The following is a 10804-nucleotide window of genomic DNA, read 5'->3' as shown; positions in this document are numbered from 1 at the left end:
TATGCGTATGTTATATATTTTTAAAATTTTTCAAAATTTTTCTGAATTTTCAAGTTTTTTTTTCTAAATTTTTGTTAAACATTTTATTTGAAGTTCTCGAGCAATTCATGATAGAATTTTGGCAAAAGAATTTGATTTATCGTTATTAATCATATTGGGGAAATGTGATGCAGTGCTATAAAAACTATTGCATATTTTTAGGTGCTTGGTGTTATTGGTTGAATTTTTGTTGAAAGGAAGTTTTCGTTAGAACATATAATATGTAAGTATTTTTCATCTAGGTTTTTCGTATTTTAAGGGGGTATTCTACGCTCGAAATCACATTTTGGGCAGTTTTTTGAATTTTATTTAAAAAAAAACCAAAAATATTTTTACGTACTTTTTACGATTTTTTTTTTTGAAATTCCGGTATCTTTTTAAAATATTAAAAACAAAGGATTAAGGGTTATATAAAGATAAAGCATAACGGATATAAAAGAAGGTTCACACAAAATTTCAAGTAAATCGGTTGTATAGATTATGAGATAATGCCGATACCGTTTGGAAAAAAGTAATTTCGAGAAAAACGCGTTTAAAATAGTGAGTCTACCTACCTACCGGGCTAGGTACTGCGTCACTAAAGTAACTGTAGCTATTAAAATTAAGGGTTTAAGGGTCTAAACTTTAAATATATGAAAAAAATCGAATTTTTCAAAATTCTAGAGTGGAATATTAAAGAAAATGATGCGAGATGTATACACATTTTTTTAGAGTGCAGAATAGGCTTAAAATGATTCCTCAAAGTGCTATTAGTTATATTAAGGAAGTTGGCCAAGACGACAGATTGTAACACCCATAAGGAAACGCCCGAGTTGTATATAAATTATCAGCATTACGAGTCGAGTCTTTATATACGTAAACTAATTCCTTAGTTTTTGAGAAATCGATTTGAAATTTTGTACACGTCCCTTTCTCCCCAAGAAGCTGCTTATGTATTTGTTCGGAACCGCAGATATTGAAAGACTACAGGAATAGCAGAAAAATAAACTGATCGATCAAAATGCATTCGTCGTATTTTTTGGTTATATATTTTTATTTTATAAATTTTTAAATTTTTTTTTTATAAATTTTTAAAATATTTTTTTATTTTATAAATTTGTTTAAATATTTTTTTATAAAGGGTTTTTTATAAAATAAAAATTTTTTTTTGCTCCTAGAAATCAGAAATTTGCCCTAATAAAAAAAATATCTTATTTTTCGAGAAAAATTATGAAGTATAACAACAAAAAATTTCTAAACTCACTTGTAAACCCCTCTATCGCTGTCTCCAATAACAAACAAATTTCCATATATGTACATAATTTCCGAGCAACGCACGAACCATTAATTATTGCTTTTTTTATTTGCCTGCTTGTAGTGTAAATGCATTTTAAATGTTTCTTTCATGTTAATGAGCTTTTCATTTTCGCAAATTTTTAATTTCACAAATTTTTAATTCTAACAAATTTTTAATTTTCACAAATTTTTAATTCTCACAAATTTATAATTTTTACAAATTCTTATTTTCACGAATTTAAAATTTTCACAAATTTTTAATTTTATGAAAATATTAATTTTCACAAATTTTTATTTCTCATAAATTTTAATTTTCACAAATTTTTAATTCTCACAAATTTATAATTTTTACAAATTCTTATTTTCACGAATTTAAAATTTTCACAAATTTTTAATTTTATGAAAATATTAATTTTCACAAATTTTTATTTCTCATAAATTTTAATTTTCACAAATTTTAAATTTTAACAAATTTTTTATTTATTTTTTGGTTTATATGCATTCACTTAATCATTTCCACCTTTTCACATACTAAGTTACAAGTGCCAGCATGAAATCACCGCTGTATGTACATATGTATGCGCATAAAACATGATTTTTAGTTTAAAATAATATGCGACACAAAGCTGAAACTGATCTCTTTCGTGTTCTCAAATATTCTTCTGTGCTTTCAGATTATCCACGATATCCTTCGATTTGCCTTCAGCCAAGAAGAAATTCTTCGAGTGAAAAATGTGTCAAAAAAAAAAAAAAAAGTTAAATGCAAAAGACTAAATTTATTACAAAAGTGCGCATATTTTAGGCGAGCAAAGGCGAATGTCATTTAATTTTAATCAAACGCATTCAAAACATTGTTCGTCACGAGACGATAAAAGCATACTTACGCGCGGCTAAAGCGTTCCACATGCATTTACTAGTTAATAAATATGAAAATTAAAGTTGTTATTTCCTAGGTTACGTGTGTATTTATACCGAAATTGTATTAATATTAGCCAAAAGGAATTGTTAATAGTAAGGAAAGCCTGCGCTTGCCTAAAGTATGTGTCATTTTGTATAGGGAAACAACAACAACAATAACTATTTAAACTATAATAATCCTTTAGTTAAACAAAACACATATATACATATAGTTAAACATACATATAGTATATATACATATATAAATATTATATTTCTTAGTTATCTGCAATTTGGGCAAATTTAAGTTAATTTTTAAATTTAAAACTATTCGTTTATAAATAGTAAGTTACATACATACACATTTTTAAAGCGCTGTACGTGCGCATCCAGTTTGTTTAATGTTTCGCATCATTAACTCGTTGACACCTCACCTCACCCTAACCTCCCTACAACATATCCACAACTGTCAATTTGGCCTACCGTTTCATTGTCAGCATTTTTGCATTGTTATTGTATTTATTTTAAAATATTATTTTTCCTTTTTTTATTTTGCTTGTGTAGAGATCTACTACGTATATTTTAGTCATAGAACACGGCTTGATTACTCAAGCAATTGATTATTTCATTTTTTACGTAATAAAAAACCATTTGTAAGTTATATTTGAAAAATCCACGCTCTTTATTCAAAATTTGCACAACCACTCGATATAGACTTGATTCCCTCAAACCATCGGACAGGTGTACGGTTGACCATCGCGACAGCAATACTCCCGTCCCGCCGACAAGTTCGTATTGTGCCATTGATTGCGGCAATTCTTGATGAAGAGGTAGGCGCGCTCCTTGCGGCAGTCCCGATTTAGCGTTGCGCACAGTATATTCGCTGAATTGGGCAAATGCTGCACTATCTGGTGGAAGTTTTAGTCGACACAGTGTCACCAAATAAAACAATAAAAATTAGCATTTAAGGACTTACAGTTTCCAGGCATTTGGTCTGGCATTGCTTCTGTCCGACGGCGTTGCAAGCGAATGTGCGGTCCAACTCGTTGCTGATCACTGGTGCGCCCTCGGGTTGTTCGTTGGTGCCGCGTTTGATTTGTGAGGCTAGAAAAACGCCACAGGTGCATGGTACCGCTCGATTATGCTCTGTCGTTGTCGTCGTCGCTGGTGTTTTGCTGGTTTTGCGCGCCTTTGCGTGCGTATTGCGCGCAGCCAGGGCGCGTGGTGCAACCAGCAACTCTGGCTGTGGCAGAGGGAAGAGCTCTTCGACTTCAGCGTTTGTCTCGGTGTTGCTCATTACTTGCGTGTTACTCGGCGCTTCCACCATATCGCCAATTACGTGCACTCCTTGTACATCGTCATGCAGCTGTGGTGCTTCTATGGTGTTGTTCACCGCTGGCATTATATGTGGCAGCAGTGTCTCCACTCCGCCAGACACGCTTTGCCTCATTGCATTTAAATCCATATATTGACTGTGTGTGGCGGCGTCTTCATATAGCAAGGGCTTCGGCATATAGATGGCAGCCTCTGCCTCGGCTTTATTACTCTCCATGTTGTTGTTGTAGTGAGTACCTAAATTGCTCTCCATCACTGGCAGTGGTGTTGTTGTTGCCCATGCGCTCCAATCTGTGGGCGCCAATGAATGTAGCAAAGTGGGCGTGGTGCTGCTGGTGGTTGTTAACATTGTGCTGCCGACAAGTGAACTCGCGCTCGTGCTCATGCCCGAACTTACACTGGCGGCTGCATTCTTTGTTGATTTTCGCATATAATCTGGTCTTAACTTGTAGCGTCTCTCTTTTGTTGTACTTAATTTGCCGAAAATTGGTTTCTTATAGGCGATTTTCATAGTACCCGCCTCCACATCCTGTCTTAAGCTTAGTATTACCAATAAAATTGTGGTTGAAAATAGTGTTTTCACAAATAAACCCCTCAGATATACTGCAAGTCGTTCAAAAGCATTACAAAATTTACAAAAATGAAAAAAAAATCCACTTACGCATGTCGTTGTACTGCACCGTTTGTACCTTTCTGCGTTCAATGCTCCAAGAAAGTGTTCATTGCATAGTGGCGGCTGCTGTTTAAATATGTCGGGGCTCATTGTTTTCTTTTCCCAAGCCACTTCTGCACCTTTAGTTGACCTAAGCATATTTTTTCAACAAGCTTTTGGTTTTCTGTCAACTTTGCAAGGTTATTCTGCACGTTTCCGCAGAACTCTTGGCCGCTGACTTTGGCCAAGAAGTTCAAGTTCAGTACTTGTGCTGAAAGTGTGTCAAGTCTGAGCGCGGAATTTCATTATTTTGTTTTTAGCTCATTTAATTTGTTTACTGAAGCTGCTGTCACCTTAATATAAATAATAATTTGTGGATAAGTGTCCGTAAGCTATATCCAAAATATATATAAACTTGGCGTTCGAGACACCTGAAGAGATGTCCAGAATCCCTATCTCCTGCACTGAATTATTTCATGATTCGACTGGACCTCCTAAAGCCACTCCACCAGCATAAGTTGGGACTACTGTCAAGACTTTGTTTAACCCGAAGAGATATTATGAACGAGTTGAAATTCTATTTAAAGGCCATATCTCTTCGGACTCGAAGAAACGCGCGAGGTATTTTAGCTGGCAATTTACACTGCACCTTTCGGCAGACAAAGCCAAACGATGTGCTACCCGTCGGCTGCACAAAATGCCAAAAGATTGCGCATCACTTACTTCCACCGATGGAAAGATTAGGATTTTTATCAATAAAGCGAAATCTTCCAAATCTTTTGGGCCTGATAGAATAAACATCTTGATGTTCCAATACCTAGGCTCAAAGGGAGTAAGCTACACAACCAAGACTCTCAATCTATCGCTGATCGTTCTTCAAACACCCGATGTGTGGAATATCGGAAGAGTGGTCCCACTACTGAAACCTGGAAAACTCTGAAACCAAGGGGAAGCTCGATAACGCCCAGATGGTTCAAGGCCTTAACCAAAAACCACCCTGCGTGTAGTCGAAATTATCGTCAAAGTACAGGACCCCAACAAAATCCTCTAACCGCTAGCCGGCAGCACATGGGGAAAAGGTAAAGAAACGTTGTTGGCGACATACAAGGCCATCGGCCGGCCGATACTTAACTACGCCGCACCAATATGGTCGCCTGGAAGCTTTAGTTTCTGGAGTGTTTTCGTTCTGGATACGTTAGCAGGTTAAACTCTTATTTATCCAGAATCGACCCCGACATATGAAATATATGTCCAGCATGCAACACATCTGACACCCCTCTCCCTATCGTCCGACTTCGTCGAAACAGAACGTTTACTAGGCCTATCGTTGGATGACCTGAATGACAACGTATCTGATCATTACAATCCTAACTAGATATGCGTTACAAATAACAACATTGGTCACAGCGATATTGTAGGAAACTTCATGCATGTAGGATGATAACAGCTGATAAATACGTGTTAGGAGTTTTCAAGAGAAATATTTATGGTATTGTATGGAGGAGGAAGCAGAGGAAGAGGAACACTTCAACTCCGTTAGAAAAGCCACGTGGAGAAGGACCTGGCTACATTTGGAATCTCCAATTAGCGCCGAACAGCGAAAAGGAAGAACGACAGGCGCGTTGTTGTAAACTTGGCGTTGTGTACGCTAATAAAAAAGGAGAAAAAACAGTGGAACTGAACAGAAAAAAGACTTCTGTCTTGAAAAAGAGCAAATGGAGAAACATTTTAATTGGAGTTTCAATTTGGAGCAAACGTAATCGAAACAAAGAAACTATTGCAATCACAATTAACACCTTCATTGACTGCCTCACAGTGAAAGGCGTCCTTGGAGTCAAACAGACATCTACCTGGATGATTTCGTTCTGCCTTATTCAAGCGGTGGAGACTTAAGGATTGGATATATACTCTTGCGTAAACTACTTCCCCCATTTTAGTTAAGGACGAATGATTTTTAGTGTTTGTTATAAGTGAATAAAATATTGTATGTAAGAGGCGTTCACATTCTGGATAATCTGGCACTCGCCGACACATCTGGCAGCACCACTTTCAAACTATGACAGTTCATTTCCAATCAAGCAGCTGATTTTAGACCATGAAAGTAGAAAAACAAATTTATGTTTGCCGGTTCACAACTGTAATCAATAGTAAAGGCTATCGCTTTATCTTAACGTCTAGTAATAGATTATACAACTGATAACGTTGGATTCTACAAGGTGATAAAGAAAAGAACAACTTTTACCTTAGCATATTTAACAGCTTTTGGTTATTGATCAGTACGCAGAGCAAAGCGAAGGATTCGGAAGCTGAGATGGAGATACTGAAAGTAAGTGGTTACGAGGCATTCCGCAAAACTATGGATAAGTTGACTCAAGATGGTAGCAGCCAAGTGAATGTGTACTTCACCGGCGAGAAGGATGAAACAGGCAAGAGCTGGTGTCCTGACTGCAATGAAGGTGCGTTGTTTGGGAATATGTTGTAGCTTGACTTATAGATATTTGAATGTGGTTTTATTGCTAATCATTATTATAATTCCCTATTTACCCAGCTGAACCATTTGTGCTCTCCGCTCTCAATGAACACGCGGATAAGAACTCAGTGTTTGTTGTTGTTGATGTTGGACCGCGCGCATTGTAAGTTGAATGATGTATTTTTTACTTATGGATTATGTTAATATATAAAAGTTTTGAATAATTCTTTTTCTAGTTGGAAGGACATGCAAAATCCCTTTCGCAAGGACACTGTCGCCCCCATTTCGGTTATACCAACATTGCTGCGCTGGAAGTCGCCGGCTCGCTTGGATGGCGAACAATGCGCGAAACCTTCGCTACTGGAAATGTTCTTCACCGAAGAAGTGGATTAAAAGACAAAAAAAGAATATTATAACTCAGTTCATTTACAGGAAGCTTATTTTATTTACTAAAAAAGACATAACATGTAGAAACCAGTAAAAATAAAATATTTGCTTTTTTAAGATTTTTTATATCACAACCTATTCAAATTACTTTCGATGTTCCCGGGCTCCTCACAAGAAAATCATTAATGCACTAATTGCTTCGCGACACGTTCGCACTGTTCGCTGTGGTTTCAGATCTCTTTGTTGTTGTGTTAAAGTGGGTTATTAGTCACTTGTGTTCTGCTGCATCACGTGAAGCAATTCTATTGTCTAACGAACAATTAGCGCTTTACATTAATAAAAGTGTCATTGTCGCATGACAGTTCAATTTGTGCTTATTTTTGTTTTTGCTTTTTTCAGTGACCGCAGAAACTGCCTCTAACTTGTAGATACCGACGGCTGTGCGAATAGCCCTCACTGCAACGGCACAAACGAGATCATTTCCTGTTTATTTTTGGCATGTCGAATGTAATTGATTTCATTTTGTACTTTTTTTTTTTTGTTCCTTCTTCTCTTTTTTTCTACACTCGCAACATTTTGAAGAATAAAGTAGGATTGTTTACCTCTTATTTGTGAACTTTGAAGTGTTTGGCTGCACCGAAGTCTTCACAGGTGTATCTTTGTAGCATAAAAATATCTTTAATATGATTCTGAAAGTTCTCTTTTAATGCTATATACTATAGTGATCCGATCTGATAATATTCTCTGCCCAATTTAGTGTCGAATTAAAAAGTTGTCCATACAAGGACTTGATTCTGATCGATCAGTTTGTATGGTAGATATATGTATGCTCTAGTAATCGATAAACGAGCAGCTTCGGCGTGTACGAAATTTAAGATCCGTATCTCAAAAACTAAGGGCCTAGTTCTCGTATATACATACAGACGGTCATGGCTAAACAGACTCAGCTTGTCACGCTGTAATTGGTTTTCTTCCCACTGTAGGAACTTTAGTTTTATGTTTAGTTATTTTTTATCTGATTTAATTTTTATATGTATAATATTAACATAATAGCTTATGCGAAAGTCAATTCCGAGATTTAACCCCATAGGACCAGTAATGGTTAGACATTTTTGCCGTGAAAAATAATGAATTTTCAGAATTGTCCTGACTCTCCAGGTGCTCGGAGAAAACTGACAAGCCGTTCGTTCGTTAGCTAGGAACGCCCTCTACCGAATCCAGTCAGTACGCTCCGAAATACATTCGCGGCAAAAAAAAAAAAAAAAAAAAAAAAAAAAAAAAAAAAAAAAAAAAAAAAAAAAAAAAAAAAAAAAAAAAAAAAAAAAAAAAAACATCAGTCCTATTACTTTCCGAAAAAACCCTGTATATACGAGGGCAGCCCGAAAAGGAATGGCAAAACATAGCCGCACCTAGATAAATACGCACGACTCAGAACTGTCCAAGCATTTTTAACCTAACTGAAAAACGTTTTTTGGAGGTCTGTTTCACAAAAATCGTTATTATAATAGAATTATTTGACATCCTTGGTAACCTTGTTCTTTGAATATCTCGAGAAACTTTCTACACGTAAGGATCAAGAAGTTCACATATATTCTTCGAATTTGTTTTCCATCAGAAATTAAATTTTCGACCTATTTATCTTCCTTCCCTTCTAAAAAGTGTCCGGGAATTGTAAATCAAATGCAAAATATTCAATTATTCATCGATATTTATTTTGTCGACTTCGAAGTAATTCCCAGCAGATGTAATTTTCCAATTCTCGAAACATTTTTCATAAGAACTTTTGGGATGACCTCCAGTTCTTTCAGCGATCTGGTGTCTACGGTAGATCGACGGTATTCATTGCGTTTTGGGCTTTGAATTCGGTCACAATCGCGGCTCGATGCGATGGTGCATTATCGTCAAGTAAAATCCAGGAACTGGAATCCAAACGCCTCAATACGGCCAAATAGAAGTCCTTATTGACCGTCTGTCCCACCGGAACAAATTCATGATGCACCAAATCACAAACAACAAAAAACAGCAGTGAGCATCACCTTGATTTTTGAGCGGCTTTTGGGGAGTTTTTTCTGGTTTCGGCTCGTTTTATCCATCCTTTCCGATAATTATTGACTTGCTTGCATGTAAAACTCATAAAACGATGTCTCAGATCTAGTTATAACGCTCTCCATGAATGTGGGATCGGAGTTCGCACGATCAAGCATGTCTAAAGAGACCTGTTTAGGGAACTATTTTTGAAAAAATTCACTTTATCAGGACTAATCGAGCAAGAACGCGTTTAGCCTGACGATATTCCACCACGAGGACCACCATATCTTTCACTTTTTAATATTTTCATTAATTGAAGGGGTCGAAGGTTGTTCAGAACGAGGCATGTCTTCAACGACCTCTGGACGGTCTTTGAAGGCTTTGTACTAAATCAAAATCTTGACCCAATCGAAATTTTGATTACACGGGTTGTTCTAATTGAAACACAACTTGCGCTTTTCGAACTAGTTATTTTTTTTGCCTTAAATTGGTGTTTTCATGAGTGGTTCTTTTTAAACCAGCTTTTAGCAATTTATATTACACCCACTTACAGGAAGTTTCATTGCGGAGTAAATATATTTGAAAATGCTTATCATATCGCACATATTACGAGTCATTGTTAAATACGAACTATAATTTCCGCACAACAACCCTGCGCTCAACTTGCCTTGTGTCCTGCTATGGCTTATCTCAGCTCTTATCACAAATGCAATCACCAAAGCAGTCATATCTCCACACATACACACAAACGCTAAACTATCGTAGCTTTCGAAGAGTCACAGCACGAAACAAAACTCGCTCAATTCACTTGAGTTCCACTCAAGAACAGGAGCGTAAGAGCGCACTCAAGAGTTTAGAGTGTGTGCAGAGGATAATTAACTCGGCTCAATGAGAACGCGCCCCAAACAGTTGCACTGAAATGATAGCGTCTCTACCGTAGTACTTTGTTGCTCGGAGGCGATGGAGCGGCGCATCGCTCGATTTGGAACTGGTCGAAATGCCAACAGCCATGTAATGTTCGGTTGCAACGGCGGATAAGTACTTTGGACGTCGGGCAGAACAGACGAGCGTCGCGTGGCGTCGAGTTTTGTGCGTCCGACTAGTGATATTATTTACCATATACTACATTATATACTTACATTTGTGCTTTTGTGCCATTGTGTGCGTCGTCGTGTGGAACGTTAAATTTTGAAAAATAAAAAAATGTCGCGTAAAAAATTCAAAGTAAAAATTAAACAATAAACCTTCAAAGGATGTGAAATTGTGCGGCGCATAACATGGTATATAATGCCATCCAGCATATATGTACATACATATGTACATAGGCATAAGTTTACAAACAAAGAAGTGTAACTTTTCCGCAAGTGTTGCAAGTAAGTTTCGGCGGAGTAAATGTTGTTAATTCTTGGAAAATCGAAAGTGAGGCATTTTGCCCAATTCTGTGTATGTGTATGTGGCTGTGTAATTGGCTCGTTGTATTCGTGTGTCACCTTGCATATACGCGTCTTTCGTGCTTATTTGCGTGTCTGCGTGGATTTAACTGTTGCGCTTTGGTTGTTTATTGGATACCTTCTTTGAAGTTTCGTGAGTTTTTGGGAACTTTCTGAGACGTTGGAAAAAATATGCATTTATAATAATAAATATGTAAATAATTATAAAAAATTAATCAGCAAATAAATAACAATAAAACAATATAATCAAATAAAAATTAAAAAATAACT

The 10804-nt window shown here is 36.5% G+C and overlaps 3 protein-coding genes across 4 annotated transcripts in view; 2 read left to right on the top strand and 1 right to left on the bottom strand.

The window, feature by feature from the left end:
• Positions 1-2076, top strand: part of LOC108974971 (chromosome-associated kinesin KIF4A) — a 9279-nt gene extending 7203 nt beyond the window's left edge. The window contains exon 8 of one of the 2 annotated variants that reach the window (XM_018943131.1): positions 1989-2076. In XM_018943131.1, the coding sequence (XP_018798676.1) occupies positions 1989-2043 (55 nt within the window). In that variant the 3' untranslated portion in view covers positions 2044-2076. The remainder of the gene's footprint in view (positions 1-1988) is intronic. The other variant, XM_018943132.1, reaches the window with a different exon arrangement.
• Positions 2077-2936: 860 nt separating this feature from the next.
• Positions 2937-4072, bottom strand: LOC108974909. Its single transcript, XM_018943012.1, has 2 exons — positions 3188-4072; positions 2937-3119 (listed from the first exon to the last, which is right to left on the bottom strand). Exons 1-2 carry the CDS (start codon positions 4055-4057, stop codon positions 2937-2939), a joined length of 1053 nt encoding a protein of 350 aa, XP_018798557.1. The 5' UTR covers positions 4058-4072.
• A 2198-nt stretch (positions 4073-6270) lies between these two features.
• On the top strand, positions 6271-7170 carry LOC108974901 (thioredoxin domain-containing protein 17-like). Its single transcript, XM_018943005.1, has 4 exons — positions 6271-6414; positions 6476-6654; positions 6747-6831; positions 6905-7170. The coding sequence occupies exons 2-4, from the start codon at positions 6510-6512 to the stop codon at positions 7059-7061; spliced, it is 387 nt and encodes a 128-aa protein (XP_018798550.1). The 5' UTR covers positions 6271-6414; positions 6476-6509; the 3' UTR covers positions 7062-7170.
• The last annotated feature ends 3634 nt before the right edge of the window (positions 7171-10804 follow it).

Source organism: Bactrocera latifrons, unplaced genomic scaffold, assembly GCF_001853355.1.
Source record: "Bactrocera latifrons isolate USDA-ARS-PBARC rearing strain unplaced genomic scaffold, ASM185335v1 scaffold_6, whole genome shotgun sequence".
Lineage (NCBI taxonomy): Eukaryota > Metazoa > Arthropoda > Insecta > Diptera > Tephritidae > Bactrocera > Bactrocera latifrons.
Note: the sequence above shows the minus strand (reverse complement) of the source record. Positions and strands in the feature narration are given on the sequence as shown.

What these genes read in the sequence shown, in the direction of transcription:
- LOC108974901 (XM_018943005.1), top strand. Translation starts at nt 6,510, where the DNA reads ATGGAGATACTGAAAGTAAGTGGTTACGAGGCATTCCGCAAAACTATG. An exon ending in GTGTCCTGACTGCAATGAAG is followed by an intron (nt 6,655 to 6,746) that starts GTGCGTTGTTTG and finishes CTATTTACCCAG; the next exon opens with CTGAACCATTTGTGCTCTCC. An exon ending in GATGTTGGACCGCGCGCATT is followed by an intron (nt 6,832 to 6,904) that starts GTAAGTTGAATG and finishes TTCTTTTTCTAG; the next exon opens with TTGGAAGGACATGCAAAATC.
- LOC108974909 (XM_018943012.1), bottom strand. Translation starts at nt 4,057, where the DNA reads ATGAAAATCGCCTATAAGAAACCAATTTTCGGCAAATTAAGTACAACA. An exon ending in AGACCAAATGCCTGGAAACT is followed by an intron (nt 3,120 to 3,187) that starts GTAAGTCCTTAA and finishes AACTTCCACCAG; the next exon opens with ATAGTGCAGCATTTGCCCAA.